A 21652-nucleotide genomic window follows, 5' to 3' on the forward strand; every position below is an offset into this window, starting at 1 on the left:
ATGCTTTATTAGGAAGCAAACATACAAAAGGGGATTAGTTAAATAAACTGCACATAAGAGTTACACAAAGTTAAAGCTTCTAGCTGAATTTCAGGTTTGAAAATTAAAAAATAAATTACTATTTCTAGACTTTGATTTATAAAGTCTAGAATTTGCCACCAATTAATACAAAAATATTCATTGTATTGATGCATATAATTATAGAAGCTAAATAATACCTCTTCCAAGGAAATTTCGACATTTAATAATTACAGTGATTATCTATATCTACATATATCTATGGATGATCTGCATGGTATTTTTTCTCTTTCGTTTAGTAAAATATTTTTGGGGTACATTCCAAGTAATTTTTTTCATAAAAGACTATTAACGAGTATTGCAATAAACAATTAGTTCAGAGTTTTCTAATTCTTTGCTAATACTCAAAATTTGTATTTACAAAATATATATTTTTAGTTTTGTAAATTTTTTAAAAGTTTATATATATATATCTCTTTTTATTTTCTCTAGTGTTTTCTTTTTCTCCGAACAAATCATGCGCAATATATATATACAGGATGTATATATATAATATATATATTTATTTTTTTATTATTTGTGTATATTAATAATGAAAAATAGTTTATATATATACATCTTTGAGCAACACAGCCTTTTATTTTCTCTAATTTCTATTTTTTCTCCAAAGAAATCATGTGCAAACCCTCCAAAATAAAAATAATATTGCAACAAACAATTAGTTCAAGGTCAATACACAATCAAAAACGGCATTCAATGTATATTTATATATCTATATTTTAAAGTGCGTATATTAATGAAAAATATTATATAAATTAAAATCGATATAAAATTGTAATAATGTAATTATATATATATATATATATATATATATATATATATATATATATATATATATATATATATATATTGTGTTTACATTATTTGTATAATTATGCATAAACCCCACTGATACGTCTTTGAGCAACACAGCCTTTTAATTTCTCTAGTTTTTCCTTTTTCTCCAAGCAAACCACTCACAAAAAAGAGAAGAAAAGCAGTAATCGTGCGTTCGTGACATTGTTTTATAGATATTTTCAGCTGAAATCAAGGTGGCGACTATTTGATTGCCACCTTCAACATCCAATCAATAGGCGCATTTTTCAACAACTCACACAGCCAATTAAAACGGATCCCACGCGTCTGGCCAATGAGAGTGCAGAGGAGGCGTGTCTTGGAGAAAGCGGTAGTAGCGCTACACCCGTCGGTGTGTCAGAAGTTTTGCGCCTGACCCCGGGCATCTCGCGACGGAGGACAAAATCTGCGCGGAACCCCGTTAGTTTACGCTTCTTCTGGGTAATGGAACTGGATAAAATGGACGAGAATGACTGGAAATATCACGGGGAAGGCAACAAGAGTTTGGTTGTGTCTCATTCGCAGGTGAGTGGTGAATAGTTACTAGCTCTTAGCTTAGCCAGAATTCATATGAACTCATTCAAATCCGATTAATACGAAATTCAGTCAAACTTTTGGAAAGGAATTGGTGTGGGTCTAAAATTGATATATAGCGTCTAGACTTCGTCCAACCCTCTATTTGCCTTAAAAGTGAGCTGACAGGGGTTTAAAGCTAACAGCCACCTAGCTGGGGCTAAACCATCATTAATAAAGTGAATGTTTTACATGTTTCTTTCCTCTGCCACACCCATTGTATGGACTTTAAACTTCCTTTTCTCCTCAGGATTGCAGTGTCATTAGGTATATATTGTTCAATTTGTGCTGTGCTCATTGTATGAAGCCATATAAGTTGATTATTTGAATGAATGGTCAATAGTGATGTATAAGTCTGTGGGTGGTTCTCATTTGGGTTTCCATAGGAAACCAGAAAACCAGGGCCGGCCCGTCCTGTAAGCGGAACAGGCGGCTGCCTAGGGCCCGACCTGCCGGGGGGTGGGCCCCACCAGGCGCGATCATGTACAAACTTTATAAACAAGTCATACGATTAATTAACTTCAATGACTTTTATTTTGAAATGTTCCACAGTCCAATGGTTTCTGTCCCACAGACATTCAGGAGAGCGTGGAACACGTGTGCACCTAATCATTTAACATACAAATGACAGTGAAAACTAAAATAAGCACTGAATAATCACAAAAAGACAAATAACAGACATTTTCATCAAATAAAATAACAGTATTATATCTAAAATCGGCAAGAAGTAAAGCTAAGCGGTAAACACTAATCTGCATAATTTATTCATTATGCAAATCATCACTTGGAATGGGGGCGTGGCATCTTTTCACAGTATTATTAGACACAGATCGCAAACCTTGCTGAATAATGTGCACGCCTGCTAAAAAACACAGGAAATAAGTTATGAAAAATATAGCTTTGTGAGGCTTATTTTGCGTAAAGGATAGCAGAAATGGCGCTTGTCAAATCATTTGTTTTTTCAAGAATAATCTGCAGGGGAAGGAATTAAAACACTGCCGATATAAAGGCACAAAAGAGTGAAAATATGAGCAATAAATCTGGAAAATAACCAAACTATCCAATCTGCAGAGATCTCCGCTCTCTAAGAGGTATGTGTTTATTCTTTACATTCGTTTACAAATATATAATATATAAATATATTTCGAGGTGTTGTGTTTACAGGCCCTTTTTAAAATATGTAATTGTATTAATACATAACTTCCCATTTCACATTGTTGACCTTTTAACTTCACTTTTAAACACATTCTGGCCAACTTTCTTTTTTATTGATTTTTTTTGCTCTAAATAAACATTTACACAGTTTTGTGGGTAGTTAAAATGGAATTTCAAACATTTTCTTATACAATTAAAACTATTTTAAACAGCATTTTCTTATTTTGTGTTACTTTAATGGATAACACTTACGGTTGTATTTGTTAACATTAGTTAACTTCATTAGTTAACATGACCTAACAATAAACAATACATAATAATCTTGGTTAATGTTCATTTCGACATATACTAGTCCATTTGTAACATTAACAATTGTATAAGTGAACACCATATGAACTAACATGAACAAACAATAAACAATTGTATTTTTATACATTGACATTAGCCAAGATTAATAAATGCTGGGAAATTGTATTATACATTGGTAATGATACCTAATGCAAACCTTGCTGTAAAATGTTACCCAGTACTTCTCTTAATTGCAGTTCCCATGACCTCATGTTAACAGAGACACTGGTTTATTTGTACTTCGAGAAAAAAAGGCGATTAAAAATAAGCCGATAAAATGGTGACTTCTCACAGCACCTAAAATAAACATATTCCCTTATGCATGTACATTTTAACCTAAGATAACAAAAAAAGCTATTGGACAAGATATTTGTCATCTACAGAGCTATACAGAATAGTGCTTATTTTTTTTACTGCTTTCAATCTAAAAAAAATCCACTCATCAGGTTTAAAGTTGTGACAATTTTCACCAGGGGGCCCATTTTCATGATTTAACCTATGACCCCCACAAACCCACTGGCCGGCCCTGTTGGGAACCATGTGATATAAGCTAATATACACTCGAGGTCAGGTTGGAAACCTTTAATGCCGCAGATTATGATTCTTGTATTTAGGCTTGTTTTACACCTTGATGATGATTGGTATGAAAATACAGGGTGCTGGTAACTTGTCTAGTGGTGCGTTCACATACAACGCGAAAAAAATGTAGCCTCTCATTGCTCGCGTGAGTTTGTAAACTGCTGGATAAATGTGTGTTTAAACTCGCGTTCGTGCGAGTATTCCCACTTCTCTTCCGGAAAAGGACAGGAGGAAGGGCTTCTACGACAATGTATCTTTCCGGCATCAACTATGGCCGATATCACAACGATTGCTTCGGTGTATCTGTTGTGGAAGTCCCAGATACGTTGACGTTGTGTCATACAATTCGGGGTGCCCACACACACCGCTACAACCATTTTCTCGTCCATTTTTCCTGATTTCTTCTGCTACTACATCGGTGACATCCAGACAATCTCAATGCTGATTGGCTTTTACGACAACGCGTCATACGAATTTCTGGCTCGAGTTGAAAAAATGTCAACTCACGCGAATGAAGCTATTTCACGTTATCACTTTGCGCCATTCGCTTCATTCGCGCCGCCCTCTGTGAATTTGTCTATTTTTTTTGTCTTTGCATTGACTTTGTATGTAATCGTGCCGCGCAAAACTCTCGATTCGTGTTGTATGTGAACGCACCATAACACGAATCGGTTTAAATAATTTATTAGCGAATACTAAATCGCTAATACTTGTAATGCATAACACTTTAGCGATGTATTATTGAATAATAAATGAGCAGTTTTCCTAGTGAATAATAAATTGCCGATTTATTAACAAAAAATAAATTAGTGGTTTTCTTAGCCACTAATAAATTAGCATTTTTTAAATATGTTATCATAAATAAGTATATTAGCATCTTAATCTAAATTATTTAAATATATATATACCCTGTATATATATATCCAGTAACCACAAACGACTGGAAAGGTCATGCAAATTAATTGGTCAGAATGTATTGGACCCCTGTATATATTAAAGTTATTTTTATATATATGTTATTGTTTTCAGGGATACATTTTTATTTTTTATTTTGCTAACGTAATGGCATTAATCATTATATTTATTTTAAGATATTTAAAAAGACCATTACAAGAAAACTATTAGGCTTGAAATTAAAACCTCAAAAACGTGTTTATGTTGTATCATTTAAGTCTTCAAATAAAATGAATATAATTCAATCATATAACTTTTTGTTATCAGAATAGAAATAAATAAAGAGGAAGAGCGTCACCTCCAGCTCATTTGTGATTGTACCAGCAGCAGGACACAATGTACATAATAATCAGATGGAGAACAAATTCTCATGGTCATAAACGGACTGGATTTGTATCACAGATTACGACACTGTGTTTATCAACCACAAGAAGCTTTCTGAGACATCAACATTGACCAATATGTTGATGTAATCATGTCAAACTGGGTGTGGAAAATAAGTGAAGCTTTCATGCTGTTTTCCAACCAGTTCAGGAGTCTGCAAGGGCTCTGTTTCCAGTGTTAGGTTTCAAATTATACCCCATAATAAACAACAAGAAGAACTAGAAAGAAATGTTATTTAGCAAAAAAATATAAAAATGTTATATATAAAAAATAAAGAAATATAATTATAGGACCAGTAGCTGGTTTACCATCGAAATGTTTAGCATTTATTAAACACATTTCTAAAAATAATATAGTTATGTTGATATATTAGTGTTTTCAATTAATTAAAAATATTATTATTTTAATTAAAATAATTGTTCTTCATTACATAATTTTTTTTAAATTAACTATATATAGTTCAATAAAGTTTTAAAGAAAGTAATGAAGAAATATTAAAGTTGTTAATTTTAAAGTGTTTTTAATTAAAAATATGTTTTTTTAAGAAAAATAAATGTACTTCATTTAATTGTTACTTTATATATTTTTTATACATTTTTAAAGTAATGAAGATAAAATCTTAAATTTTTTCTATTCAAGTATATTTACATTTTTAATGTTTTTAATGTATTAAAATATTATAATTTGTTTTAAAGATTTTCTTTAATTTTAATATTTTACTTAACTTTATATATTAAAGTACATTTTAAAGAAAGTAATGAAGATTATTTTAATATAGTTATTATCTTAGTTTTTAAAGTGTTTTTAATTCATTAGAAATATTCTTTATTTTTTATTATATTATTGTCTGGACAGGATTATTGTAATTATTGTAGGACAATTATTGCCGTTAAAATAAACGCACATTAATTGTCATGAAAATAATGTTGTAATAAAACATTCTAATGGCCCTAAAATGCTTCATTTCCTTCATGCAAATATAATTTCTTATCTTTTGAATTTTGTGGTGAAATATGACCTAGACGTTTGTGTCATCCACCCTTTTAGTCAGTTTGAAGTAGGATTAGCATGCTAAGCGAGTATGTTTTGTGTTGAGCTATTTTGCGTTTAAAAGCCCATTAGTTCTCTGTCAATAAAACAAACCACCAGTAGTAGTTTATCATCATTACAATGAGGTCACTCTCACCTTTGTGAACCTTTTCATGTCAAACCGCGCTCTTGCATAAACCTTCTTTCAGTTTCTTCAGTTCACATTTGAGTGTTTGTTGTCCACACAAAGTGCCCAGTTCAGTCATCAGCAAAACTGTTTGAGGAATCCCCTTTTGGCGAAACAGTAAGTGGGTCACGATTACGGTCAAGATGATCTTGATCACTACTGGTGCACACAAGATCTCTACAAAGGTCCAAATAAACCTGTGTGAAATGAGTTTTAGTTTCTTTACAAACATGTAATCTCCCGTTACAGCATTGCCGAGTTCTGCGTCTGTTGAAGTTTCCTTCTGAAGATTCCGCGCATACACGACAGGTACAACTTCCCAAAATCTACACCACTTCACAGTATTGCTTCCCAAACTCCTCAGATATGCAGTACACAATGATACTGTTGTCTTTTCTTTTAGTGGATAATTAAAACTAATTTGTTTGTAAATTGTTGCGTTCAGTTCAATGCAACATTGAGCCAGAACAAATTTGGTGTAAATGCTACATAAAACAATGCTAACGTAAATAGTTGCATTCAGTTCACTCAACAAAATCATTTTAAGATTTACGCTTTTTGGTAAATAACAAAATTTCCTTATATTAAATTAAATTAAATTGAGGAATCTTACACAAAATAAAATACAAAAATATTTATTATATAAATATACTAATATATGAAATATATTATTAAAGTTTTATTAATGTAAGTATTTTTCCAAAAATACAATTAAAATTTTGTTATGAAATTAAAATGCGTAAATCTTAAATTAGGCTTCACTGGAACAATTTACATACAAATGTATTTATGAATGATTTAGAAAAGTTTGTTTACTTATTTTCAACGAATGAGGCCTAATGTGTAACTTAACGTAACGTTTGCGCAATTTTGTTTTGCACTGTTTGTTATGAATATTTGCATTGTCACATTGTGTAGTATAAGCTAATTTAATCCTACCTCTGTTTTTCCAGACTGCAGAACAAGCTTTTCGGCACATCCTCAACATTGTGGATTATAGCAAATATGTCATGAAGCCTTTGCTTGGGGAGAAATACGTTCACAGTGGAGTAAGAACAAGTTTAACGTCTTTGTTCAAATGTTTGTATACGTTGTTGCATCATAAAGGTGTGACCCAGTGAATATGGTGAAACTAATGGCTCGAATGTTCACAGGAGGTCGTCAAGCTACCATTGGATTTTGTGAGACAGCTGTCACTGAAAGTCCAGCAAGAACGACCTGGTACGAATGGCCAAATGTTGCATGTTTTGTATTATATTAGGCCTTTTAAAACTTGGGTTAATCTCACAAAGCCCGTTAAGAACATGTAATGGTCATATAAATCCCATAAGTACTATTAACAATTTGTGTGTTGTTATATTGAAAATGTTTGCGCATATCCCAATTGGGCTGGGCGATATGATCACATATATTGTTGCAATGAGATTTTGCTATATTGTGTATATCTATGTGTGTGTATCTTCAAGTGGGCGGGGCTTCACGTGAGACCGAGGGAATTTAAGAAACATGGTTTTTCCAGCATTGATTCAAGCAAATTCAATGACACTCATCTCGCCAACAATCATGCCACGTTCCAAATCACTGAGATCACATTTTTCCCCATTCTGATGGTTGATGTGAATATTAACTGAAGCTCCTGACCCGTATCTGCATGATTTTATGCACTGCTGCCACATGATTGGCTGATTAGATAGTCGCATGGATGATTGTTGGTGCCAGATGGGCTGGTTTGAGTATTTCTGGGATTTTCATGCACAACAGTCTCTAGAATTTACTTCGAATGGTGCCAAAAACAAAAAAACATCCAGTGAGCGACAGTTCTGTGGACAGAAATGTCTTGATGATGAGAGAGGCCAATGGGGAATGGCCAGACTGGTATGAACTGAAAGTCTACAGTAACTCAGATAACCGCTTTGTACAATTGTGGTGAGAAGAAGATCATCTCAAAATGCTGTTCTGAGATGCGGGTTTGCGCTGTTTTGGTGGCAAGAGGGGGACCAACACAATATTAGACAGTCGGTTTTAATCTTGTGGCTGATCGATGCGTACATATATGTGTGTTTATTCTCTTTTGATTTTGGAGTGAAATGTGTCTTGGACGTTTTGTGAGATTCACTCTCTTTGAGGTTCAGTATGCGGTCACTTCCTTAGACAGGTTTAGACGTGGCATAACATTGTTGTGATCTTTCTCTCTTGCAGAACTGCGCTGTGACAAGGTCATGGACACATTCAGTGGGTATGGCTTATGTCTTCCCAACCTCACCCAGCTCCACCACCACCTCACTGACCACAGACCGCCTATTTGCGTCGAGATTAAGGTGAACTTTGCTTCTAACCCAAACTACTCCCTGTTCAGTTCCACACAGGTGTTATTCTATCCATCAAAACAACAGTACTGAGTGAGATGTTGACTTTTAGTGTCTCATGTCTGAGCACGTCAGTCATTGAACTTACTGACGTTGTTGATGGTTTATTCTTCATGCAGTTAGGGTGTTGTCTTTTTATGTTGGTTTAACGGCGGTTGTTAAACTGGAACCTTTGAAGTTCCCATATCTTCAATTTTAAGAACTCAACTTGGGCTATTTTAAAACAAATAGTTAAAACGACCACTGTAGGGGAACTAAACCACCATTGCTGGATGACTCATTGCCTCTGTTTCTGGAATTCAATCACATGATGGTGTAAATCCGAGCTGAAAGACTTGTTTGTGTGTGCTAATAAACACAACTAAACTTTTTTCACATATAGCATGCATATTTCAGCTCAATATTTAACTGAAAAGGCAATAAAAAATCAACACTGACCCAATTTACTTTCTTAATACACATTTCTGTTCTTATCGTGTAGGATTCATAGGGTTTGTTTTTGTTAGCTTTTATCGACATGTAAAAACTTGCTCTGCCCCTGAAATGACTTTCCTTTTCGGTTGATGTCTTTGAGGCCTTGTGGGATATTTGATAATGTTCACCAATCGCTAAAAAGCTATTTAAGCATTATTTTAGCAGACCCCCATTCAGATCTGGTTTTAATCTGGGATTGAGTTATTGAACAGAAGCCTATCATTGGCCTACAGTTCACAGCGATACGTTTTGCAATGCCTGAAATGTATTATAAGGGCTTGTCTAACGCCAGGTTCACACATCCTCCGTGAGCAGGGCAGTCGCGTTGGATGTTGGGTCTCTTCTGCGAGAAACAGCAGCGCCTCTGCGCAGAAAATAAAGATATCTATGGGGTCCTACACCAAATGTTTTCTTCAATAAGTTCATAAAAATCTGTGTTTATTGCTGCTTCAATGACAACAGCTGGCAGTCACGTGGACTTCATCTTTATATACTGTCTTTTCAATAATCTCCTGATCATTTTGGTGTTGTACTGCACCCAGAGCCGCTGAGCTCAGTGTGAGTTGCGTGGCCAAAATAGGCTCAACACCGAAACGCATCCGCTTCTGGGACGCGTCTCCTCGCGACTCATGCTTGCGGTGGGAACAATGTAATCTGTTAATATGGACGCCGAAATGAAAACGCGCCGCTCACGGAGGATGAGTGACCCCGGCGTAAGTGTGGTTTGTTCTCTTTCTGAGGTGTGCTTTTTTTTATACAGCGAGTTTCACTTACTGCCCCCTGGAGAAAACAGCTGGTACTCCATGCTTGAATTGCTTATATGGAAGGAATATTCCTTATTAAGGACCGGGGACACGATTAATTGCGTTAAAACACTTTATTTTTTATATGATTAATTGCACTGAATTAACGCATTAAATCGACTGCCCTACTATAAATATTCAGATTATAAATTTACGCCTTCCTATTTTCAAAATAAGAACAAGCCACTGGCTAGTACATGTTCAGATTACACTATCAGTGATTGAGTTGTATAGTGGAGAAGTTATTTGCGCAGAGGTCCTTTCGCTGCGTGTTGAGAGTAAAAATTTGGTTTAAATAGTTCTGTGTCCAAAGAAGAGATCCACGGGCCCATCTATCATTGAATAATGTCTCTTTTAATACCCATTCTGTTCTTGACAGACAGTTGTTGATTAAAAACAACAAAGAAACATTTAATTCTAATCACACATGGACGCGCTAAAGAAGCAAATCTTCTCTCGCTATTTGTGCTTACTGGCTGATGCCGCTAGTCTTAAAGAGACAGTACTGACAGCACTGTTCTACATATCAATGTCAATACTTGTAAATAGTACAAATAAAGCAAGTAAACTATAAAAATATAACAAAAATGTAAATGCAAAATAATCTATGCAATTTCAAGACATTAATTGATGGAATAGACTGAATTTGAAACATTTTGACAAGCTAAAAACTAATGCTAAAATATATTGTAACTGAAATTAACCCATATGAATGGATGTCTAATTGGAATTGAATCGGGAAGTCCGTATCAATACCCAGGCCTTACGATGGCCAATGTTAATTTCTAAATATACTAATGCATTTTAACATTAAAAGTTGTATTTGTTAACATTAGTTAATGCATTATGAGCTAACAATAATATTTATAAATGAACATTGGGTCAATAATAACTAATATACAGTTCTATACTACATCGGGCCACGCCAGAGATATCTGGAAGCTCTGCGATTGGCCAAAATGCTCATTTTGATGACTTTTATTTTTTCCTGTGTAACATGGTTCATTTCAAATCTGAATTTATGAGACTTGTATTGAGAAATTTAGTATTTGGAGTTTTAATTTCCTCTTATTCTGAAAGTTTTGAACCAGTAATTTCATAATTGGAATATTTATTGCTAATCCCACCGCTAAAACATCTGTTTAATAATAGAAATGTATCAAATATGCCACAAAAGTCTCCAGTTTTGTGTCTAGAATTCAAATGAACAAAATGTAGTTTAGTCATTGTTTAAGCTCCATAACATTACGGAAGCAAATTTGGTTGTGAATGCTGTTTCATGTTGATTTAAGCTGCAATTAAATTATTCCTTCTTTTTACTTTCCAGCCAAAATGTGGATTTCTACCCTGTTCAAGACACATTACTAAGGAATGCAAGAGCAAAGTATGCAGATTCTGCTTGTATCAGCATTTCAAGGCAAGTACTAATTGTTCAGAAATCATCTATTTTTCACTTGGTTCAAATTTATTTTGGGTGAAGTAACTGATGATTTGCCAACGATAAGCCACAACTGCATTTCGAAATACAATCTTTTGCTTGTATAATTAGCAAAACATAATTAGAAGAGAAAAGTGGATGATGCGTAGTTGTGTAAACATCCTGAGTTCTGTTTGTACTGTACGCTTAAATGACTATCATTATCTGCCCTTTGGGGGTTTGACCGCAGAAGATGAGCTGGAGTTTGGTGGGTCAGTGCTGGGGTGAGCAGAGCCGACAACATGTTGATAGACCAATTCTTAAAGGAATAGTTCACCTGAAAATGAAAATTTTCCAAAATCTTCTTTTTCTTGTCAAAGACATATTAGGGGAAGTATTTAAATTAGGGATGCACCGATATGAAAATTTTTGACCGATGCCGATTTTAACCCCCAAAAAAACCTATTGCCCGATGCCGATATTTTGCCACTTTCCTTATATGGTCATCAGATCACTATTTTTAAAACATAATTCCTGAGCAAAACAAAGAGGTACAAAAAAAAAATACTGAAAAATAACAAAATAGAAATTGATGTAGAAAAAAGGGTTATTTTGCACTTCTGGTTTTGCAGTTCAAAACAACAGAACACACATTTGAAAGTTTTTTACTGTATATAACATCACAAATTCATATTATGCATATATTGGGCAATTCCACAGGAGTGTCGACCACATCAGGGAAAAATAAACGTTTTAACCAAAGGAACAAAACTGCCTTTTAAGTGCTATTGTGGTATAATGGATAATGCCACACACACCGCTAGAGGGCGCCGCTTGCTTACACAATGCTGACTGAAGAACTGATTGTAGTCTATTTTTAAGCTTTCAAGGTTTCGTAATCGCGCAAGACCATATTGTGATTTTCAATCTTAACTCAATCAATCGTGCAGCCTTAATGGATACCATACCAATGTCTCAGAAGTCAAAGTTTGCTGGTTTCAAAGCATTGGTGGCTTTACCTCATCATGTATAGTTAAGTGCCGCTTTCACAAGTGACTAATAACGACAGGTTTTTCTCATTAAAGTCATAACGAGCGAATACAAATGAAATGTTGCATGTTCTTAGGAGTGCCAACCCTTTGACATATTGTGGCTATCATTGTTTCTGGATTGTGTTTTTGAATTCACAGAGTTTTACAAAGTGTTGTGATAATTATAAACGTTTTTTTCTATCGGCGTTTTCATGCTTAAAACCGATTTGTCTGTGGTTTCAATTTGGTCAATAATTGCCCTATAAATTTCGGCAGCTGATACATCAGTGCATCCCTAATTTAAAGTACTATAAACTCATTTATAAAAAATTATGTTAGTCGAAACGAATTGCTCCGAATTGGCAAAAATCGTCCTTGAATCTAATTAAAACAAAATAGTAGAATTGTGAATTGAAGAGATCACACCACTAAATTCTGGTCGGGACATTTTGTGTCTGTTAACATCAAGGTAAAGGTAAATCTTTGATACCAGGCCAAACAACCCATTGATTTGTAAAGTGTACATCTAACAGCTTAAGTTGTCCTTTGCAGTTAGCTAATGGAAAATGGAAGCGACTCAGCAGATATTGCCCCCTGGATCTCTTTTCAGGGTGAGTCATCAGTTCAGTTTCTGAAAACTGATTTTTATCTTTTGCTGATGTTACGACCTTTAGCCAACATTGTTGGGGCGGCTGTGGCTCAGGTGATAGAGCGGGTCGGCTGCCAATCGCAGGGTTGGTGGTTCGATTCCCGGCCCACATGACTCCACATGCCGAAGTGTCTTTGGGCAAGACACTGAACCCCAAGTTGCTCCCAGTGGCAGGCTAGTCATTGGTGTGTGTGTGTGTGTGAGTGAGTGTGTGTGTGAATGGGTGATTGGGCTTTGTATAGAAACTCTGGCATTAACTTGCAATCTTGAAGTAGCATGCCGGCATTTTTGGAGAAGGCAGCTGAACTCGAGGCGAATGTTCTTTATGATATAGACATATGATGTATACAAGCTGTATAAGCAATATTTTGAGAAACAAATATGTACATTTATTGTTTTGGCCCTAACGTGTTGGAAAAGCGGAATAAACAAATTCCGAGGTATCTTTCATTCATTAAATAACATGGGTTAAAATAATTTGGTATAATTTGTATTCCAGGAGCAAACAGCGAATGTATGTTGCAATGAAGAACTTGTTAGAGGAACCTCAAAACAACTTGAAAATCTTTAAGGTAAACATAAATGTCTTTTTGCATGACTGAATTGATGGTTGATGGATTGTAAAGGGACCGTGAGCTTGTGGAATTTGATCATTAAAAGTAAAGCTTGAAAATGGGTTTCAAATTGGTTTTGAACCAAACCAGTAAAACAGTTGGGTTTGGTTCATTGGCAGTGCAGGATAGACAGGAAAATGTAGCTTGAATTTGTTGTCGCTCGTCTTTTTCAGGGTGGAGAGTTGATATATAGCTGTAAAGACGACGCCAAGCAGCAGCCCGACTTGAACGATCTCATTCAGCACCTTCGGCCTTATTTCCCTCACAGTAACAGCCACTATAACAGCCACCAGCCTGGCAAAGCTGTCCTCAACGAGTTCATCCAGGTCATCTGCTCCGCCCTGCTGAGCGGCGGGGACTCGAATAGATCGGGAGAACCGAGAAAGATGCACCTGTCCGAGAGCAGACCGCACTGCGAGGCCAGTCCATTCCCTCGAGATCTGCTCCGCAACGGTGAGGCTTTTATCAGGGACCGCTAAATATCTTCTCAAGGTAAAGCATTTTGCATTGTTGTCAGGTATGTGCTCTATCCAGGTATTATAGGCGTCTTTGGTATCTGGATACTTTCGGCCATGTTGCATCAATTGCCCTCCTTTGTTGTAACGTAACACTTAATAGCACTTGCGAATGGCTGGAAGTCGCCATGGTGTAGAACAGGACAATAGTGTAGTATTGACTGAATTTCACCTGACATGTTAGGATAGTCATAAATCTGTTGTGTAAGACTGGAGATCTCATATTTGCATTTCACAGGTAACCACGGTCTCCCTAAAGACAGTGTTCTTGCAAAAATCCTCCATGTTCAGATGTTGGATAACCTGGATATTGAAGGAGTCTACCCAATGTACAAACGAGTGGAACAATATCTGGAAGAGTTCCCTAAAGAGAGGTGAAATATTAGTGATTTCTGTGTAACAGTGGCTCTGTGATTGAATCTTGGAGCCTTTGATAATGGAACAAGCACTAGGTGGTGCAAAACACTAATTCAGAGTATGGATGTTACTTCAGTCATGCCATCGGGCATGGCGTCCACAAGGTGTCTCTGTATATTCGGTCATAAGTGGATTTAAGGCAAAGCTGCTCCATCTTCATAAGGATGCTTAAAAGCACTTTAAAGTGTAATTAACACTTATATGTTTCTCCAGGAACAGACTTCAGATAGACGGCCCTTATAATGAGAGTTTCATGGACAAAGTGAAAAACTGTCCCACTGAGGATGACGGCTCTGTAGAATATGCAGCTGGGAAGGTAAGACTGTGATGGAGATTTTTGGGTAAATTATTTCAGCACATTTTACCCCAAAATCAAAACAATCAAATATTTTTTAATGACATTTCAATCCCCTAAATTCTTACTAATGTAATGCAAAAAAATATATATATTTATATATATATATATATATATATATACTGTATTAATATTCCCAGTGTGTGTGTGTGTGTGTGTGTATATGTGTGTTAATTAATAAACTATAAATATTAATAAATTACATTTTAAAGTACAATGTAAAGTATACGTCGTGGTATTATTAGTTACTACTAAATTAATTTATTCTGATATTTATATATATATATATATATATATATATATATATATATATATATATATATATAAATATATATATATAAATATATACACTATACATGTTAATTAATACATTATAAATATTAATTAAACTGTAAAATAATATTACATCATGGTAATGTTAGTTACTAATAAATTCATTTAATTTATTCTGATATTTTAAAAAAAAATGTTGCTACTGTATTATTAAAACAAATGAACTTTTATAATTATAATATATATATATGTTAATTAAATTATAAATGTTAATTAGTTCAATTGTAAATGACTGTACTATGTATATGTTAATTAATAAATTATATACATGAATAAATACAATTGCAAAATACAATTTTAAGTATACATTTTGATGGTATCAGTTACTAAATTAATTAATTCTGATATTTAAAAAAAAAACAATGCTTTTATTACTGCATTATGATAAAACAAATGAACTTTTATAATTTAGAGAGTGTGTGTGTGTGTGTTAATACATTTTAATCATTTCAATAGTAAAGTAATATTAAGTCTTACGTCATGGTAATGTTAGTTACTACTAAATAATTTTTTTTTTAAATGTTGCTATGTATTATGTTAAAACAAATTAACTTTTATAATTTTAATATGTATATGTTAATTAATAAATTATAAATATTAATACATACAATTTTAAAGTACAATGTAAAGTATTATTAGTTACTACAAAATTAATTAAATATATTCTGATATTTTAAACAATGCTTTTTGTAACTGCATTATGTTAAACCAAATAAACTTCTGCTGCTTCACAGTAACGAGTTAATGCATAAAGGTGCACTCAGTTTTTATTTATTAATTATTTTGCTAATGGCTAAACTTGTAAACTTAAAGGAATATTAATAGTTGAATAATATAAAAAAAATATGTACACTCACATAAGATGAAGACTTTAATCGTATCAGTCTTAAAGAAAAAGCTGCTTTATTCTACATATAGTGCTGGAAACACATTCATGAGCGCCACCATGTCACATGATCGGCCGAATATTACTCGCTTCATCACAATAATCCATTGTGATTGGATACGAAATAATTAACCATAGTCGACGGCATATAGTGCCGTTTTTCATCTGAAAATGTCTGGTTTTATGTGATGCTGCGTCTTCACCGCTAGGAGTCGTGAAAATAGTCACAATGCAAGAAAATTATAATGATCTTAAAAGTCTTTATTTTCTTAATGTAAACAATTTTTTATTGACTTTTGGGTAAAAGCTTTCCCTCACATTTATTTGTGAGATTCATTCTTAGAAATACGATTGATTTTCATTCGCTGCTTTTGTCACTTTCTAGGTTCATCAGTATAGAGTCGCAATGACCGCCAAAGACTGCTCCATCATGATCACGTTTGCACCTTGTGGGGAAAACGAGGAGTGAGTTCGCTTTCGCTCTTTAAATTCAAAGATTTTGTCAATTACCGAAATCCGGCATTTTAACGTTTGCCATCGGTTTTTACCGTCCCTTTGCTTTGTGTTTACAGAAACCAGCCGAATCTGGACATCCAACCGGCGAAGCCTCGTTTTACGTATTCGGTCTCCATCTTGGATCTGGACCCCAAGCCATACGAAGGCATTCCTCACCAGTACAAGCTGGACACCAAAATCGTCAACTACTATTTGCGGAGCACACAGGCTCCACCCTCCCCCAGCCTGTATAAAGAGAGGAAGGAGTGCACGCTGCTTTTCCACGCTGTATGATACACCTCCGAGATTGCTGCTTTTCATCCAAGCGTCGGAAATGTGAAAAGTGAAGTTTAGGTTGAAAAAGAGATACTGTTTTGGTTGTATTAGTTGTTTGCCCTCCCTTCGTTTACGGCTCCTGCTTTGTTGTACTGTGACGTTGGCGGCGACAACGGCGTTCATGGCTGTTGCCGGGGTGACCTGATGTTTTTCATTTTGTAGGGGATGTTCCCACTGGGGCTGGTCTCCTAAAGCACAAAACACCTGAAAGAGCCGGTCATTGACTGTAATAGGTAGGACAGCGTGTGTTTGTGCAGTGCTGTTGGTGTTTCTTGCACATACGGCAGCACTACTGTGGTATCCAAGTGACAAAAGTGGCTTACAACAATTTTTCCTTAATTCATTTTTTACAGTGCATCCGCTTGGCCGTGTCGTCAGCCACTGTACAGGGAGTTTGGAAACCGAACAGTTCACCCAGAAATCAATATTCTGTCATCATTTACTCCATCTTCATGTCATTCCAAATCCATTTGGCTTTTTCTTCTTTTGGCGCATTCTTGAATGAATCGTATAAAATGGCCAAAATGATTCGTTCACAAATAAGGTTAATCGGTTTAACTTACTGACTCCATTATCTGGTTGGAACGGTTAATAGCCCACAAGAAATTTCAGTGAGTTCCTTGCCTAAAATTATCGGATGACTCCAACAGATTTGGAATATAAAGGACGAGACATTTGGACCACTTTAATGATACATAATGGTGCTATTTTTGTCATTTTGTAGCTTGATAGCCTCGGTCGCCATTTACTTTCAGTTGCCAAAATTGTACCTTTTGTGCTGTGAGTAAATAATCAATTGATTTACTTATTTTTTTGGGTGAACTATCCATTTAAATTAGGCCACGTCCAAACTAACGTCATCGTTTTCAAACGATGCGTTTATGGCGTGCATTTTTGGTGAAGGAAAACTTCCCGAGTGGTTGACGAGAGGCGCTAACGTAGCGAATTTGATGCGTTTTCAAACTAAAACGAAATAGTTGGAAGTGGTCTTCCACTTCTGCTCTGTTACAAGCCTAAAGCTTTGAAACGACTGTCCTGGGCGAGTTACACTGATAAGCACAGACCTGTTGCATGTTAGTGAACGTGGTTATGCTAACACTCACTACCCATAAGATTAGATTTTATACCTTCGGTTATAAAGCTGTCTAACAATGTTATTAGCTAATGGGGTATTACTGTAACGTGCGCTTGGCTGGCATAGGTGTTTCCGCCAAATACAAATCGAAGTGTCTTATTGAAGCCAGTCCATCATTACAACAGCTGAGTTTTATCCCATGTGATGGTTCACAAAGACATTTTTGATTTGTTACATTTCAGATTTGTTATCCAGCACATTTTCAATAGTGAAAACTGCCTTTTCAGTGCAGCACTATATTGCGATGGCACTGCTGATTTAACTTAACTTTAACTGTTTTGCATGACACAGATTCCATCGCCAGCGTCCAAGTTTGGCACCTTCGACCGAAACGCAACCACAGCGGGACGGTTCACACCTATTTTAATGTGCAACTTTAACACTAAAGATGGCACCTCGCGGTCGCCATTCACCGTCATGGGGAATATTACTGTTACAAAATACTGTGGTGTAAGCTCCATTCAATTGAATCCGAGTCTGCCGATTGGATGGTCTCATGCTTCCGTTGACCTCTTTTAAGGGAATAGTTCATGTAAAAACGATGATTTTCTCATTAGTTACTCATCCTCATGTCAGATGTTTTGAAGAATGATCATTTTAGCTTACAAGTCCTATGAACTGCTTAACTTTTTTAAATCTGCTGAAAATATAACAGCACATTGCTTAGTAGCAACATGAAGGGGGATAATATTGAGGCGATTTTCATTTTTAGTTGAGCTATTCCTTTAAATTGTTGCCGACAGCATTGGCGCGCTCAACTAAGAAACGTCAATGCGGTTACCATCAGGCGAATAGTGTTTTACATGTATGAATATTCAATATTGCCAAACTGTGTTCACACTTCCCATTTGTCTTAATGTGATTTCGAACTGGTGTCAAGGAAAGAACTGTTCGCCTATTCTCGAGCGTAAACGCTTTCGTTGTTTCAACGAATGCGTTTATCTGACCGTCGCTCAGTTTTGAAGTGTTACCCTGCTGTATTATGAAAGCGCACAACAAAATGTAATCATCTTAATCAGTATTTGTGTCTTGTATGCCTGTAGAAATATCAAAACGTTGATAAAACGATGAATTTACTCAAGAAGCAAAATTTCATTCGTTTTCGTCAATTTGCCAATGTGGTTAAAAGAGTTCAATTTAAGATTTATTATCTAACAATTTTGCTTCTTAGATAAATGTATCTTGTTTTAAAGGACGTTCAGATATTTTAACCCCCCCCTCCCCATCAAAATACAGGTTAAGAAGTTAGTTTTGGCCATGTGCATTTTCTCCACACCAACGTTTTCAACTTAAGAAAATAAGCAACTCTGGCTACATATTTTTGACTTGACCTTTGTTTTAAAACGTCTTTCCCTCTTATGTACCGATACGACACCAGATAAGTTATTAATCTGAGGGGGCGACATTGTGTTACTCTGACTAACTAAAGATCTATAATCACGATCTTGTTAGAAACGGACATTAATTCTCTTATTAAACAAGGAAAATCTAATGTTAACTATTTGAAAATGCAAAGTGCATTTTGCTGTCAGACATTTTGTATTTTAAATTATTTATTTTTTTAGCTCTTGTCTAATGATGTATATTTCCACAACGTGTGGGCAAATGATTGACATGTGCAGGTGGCAAAAATATGTAGTTCTTAACAGGTGATTGAACAGGTGTTTATATGAAATAAAATGATTAGATATGAAACTTGTGTGGCGTTGATTTGGGTTTTATGACTTCTTACAGACACACAGTTCTTATCAAGCCTTCGAATGACGCCGATAGCCGTTTTCCCTCACTTTATTTGTGTCCATCTCTCGAGCTGTTCAAATGTAATCAATGTATATATTTGAGTTAAGCGACTGTTTTACTACTATCAGTCTTCCAGAATGTTGTCATTGAGATCCTAATAAACATACAGTCATTTGACTTGATTTACATTTCATTCCTGCTAATAATACTGTCATTATCATTGCCGTTTATTTAACTTTTGCTCTGAGCTGATGCTACCTACCCAGGAAGTTTAGGACTTTTAGGATCATGAGTTCCGACCTACTTCCCTCTGGAAGGCTCGCCTCGTCTGGACACTTCTCCTGCCAAACAAACCCCTCGTATTAAAAGGATTGACGTTCATTACATCTTGACCAGCAACAACATGCTTCCAATACAAGGGATGATCGTGAAACAAACCAGCTGCCGTATGAGCATCATGGGTTTAGATTTCAGGGATGATGTAATTGTTAGTGGAATTACATAACAATGGCAATATTACCTTGAGTCATAGTCTAAGACTTCCTGAAATTATGTATTTGTTTAAAAGAGGGTCTTCCCTGTGCACTGTGTATGCCGGATGAAATGTTGCAGTCTTAATATTCCAGTCTTTAGGGCTTTGAACCGCAGAAGAGAAACGGATTAAACAGATCCATTTAATTATAAGAGGGGTAAAAACTTGACGTCTTTTGTAGAAACCACTAAGTAATACAGTTAGAGTTTTAGTGTTAGACTGCAATAATACTTGATATACAACATCCAATATACAGAGGCAAGAAAAGTTATGTGAGCCTTTTGTAATGACCTGCATTTCTGAATAAATGTGTCTTAAGATCTGGTTGTATCTTCATCTTGGTTACAATAATGAACAATCTGTTTTAACTGATAACATAAATGATTATATTGTTATTGAATGCATCATTCAAGCATTCACAGTGAAGGTTGGAAAAAGTATGTGAACCCCTAGGCCAATGTCGTCCACCAAAGCGGAGTCAGGAGTTGGCAAACCTGGCATCCAATTAATGAAACGAGATTGTAGGTGTGGGTTAGAGATACTTTGACTTATAAAAAGCAGTCATACAATTTGACAAGAAGCATCTGCTGATGTGGACCATGCCTCGCAAACGAGATTTCAGAAGAATTGTTGCTTTGCATGAAGCTGGAAAGGGTTACTTTAAAAACAAAAACTATTCATTTTTCATGATATCCACATACGTGCATTTTGGGACATTATTCCCTCAAAAGTTGAAAAAGCATGTTTGTTAATTTGAACAACATTTTGCTTAATTTTAATATACATTTTGTCATTTTATTTTGTTATCACCGTAGCATACGGTTCTTTTCATCCAAATGAACTGATTAAAATAAATTACTCCCTTGTATTTAGCGTTAGGAGCTATGTAATGCTAATGCTAATGCTAAATAACACATTTATTTGTTTAACAAATTTAATTTAGTGAGTCGGTACACACAAATACTTCACATAAATGTTTCACTTAAACCTCATGCAGCCTTAAAGCAAATTTACCTTGTTTTTAAAGCAAAATATTTAGTAAAATGTGGCTTTTTATCACTATATTTTGTTTCAGTTATCAAAACTAGGGTGTTTTCTAGTTTATTGGTGTATATTAAGCACAAGTTTATGTTCAATTTAATGTTGTCACCCTATATGTTTAAACCTTATGAAAATGCTACAGTAATGCTGTTGGAGACATGTTTACTATGGTTTTACTATAATAATATTGCAGTATTCATGACCGTAGTAACCATGGTTAATTTTGTGGGTACTATGGTTAATTTTCATAAGGGAATGTCACCCTAATTATATATAACTCTCTAGGGATATTATTGAATTTTGCAATCTGATTGTTTTGGGGTTTTCTTTTGTCTAAAAAGAAAATCTATTCTTATATAATATTCATTAGTATTTCAAAGTAGCTTCTTTTT

At 35.0% G+C, this 21652-nt stretch overlaps 1 protein-coding gene across 1 annotated transcript; it reads left to right on the forward strand.

Annotated features, from left to right (window-relative positions):
- The first annotated feature begins 1281 nt into the window (after nucleotides 1-1281).
- LOC127641108 (inositol-pentakisphosphate 2-kinase) lies at nucleotides 1282-20482 on the forward strand. Its single transcript, XM_052123878.1, has 13 exons — nucleotides 1282-1437; nucleotides 6371-6430; nucleotides 7075-7170; nucleotides 7276-7342; nucleotides 8321-8439; nucleotides 11092-11181; nucleotides 12765-12823; nucleotides 13361-13433; nucleotides 13649-13928; nucleotides 14229-14364; nucleotides 14621-14723; nucleotides 16367-16446; nucleotides 16554-20482. Exons 1-13 carry the CDS (start codon nucleotides 1357-1359, stop codon nucleotides 16768-16770), a joined length of 1461 nt encoding a protein of 486 aa, XP_051979838.1. The 5' UTR covers nucleotides 1282-1356; the 3' UTR covers nucleotides 16771-20482.
- The last annotated feature ends 1170 nt before the right edge of the window (nucleotides 20483-21652 follow it).

This window comes from Xyrauchen texanus, chromosome 50 (genome assembly GCF_025860055.1).
Source record: "Xyrauchen texanus isolate HMW12.3.18 chromosome 50, RBS_HiC_50CHRs, whole genome shotgun sequence".
Taxonomy (NCBI): domain Eukaryota; kingdom Metazoa; phylum Chordata; class Actinopteri; order Cypriniformes; family Catostomidae; genus Xyrauchen; species Xyrauchen texanus.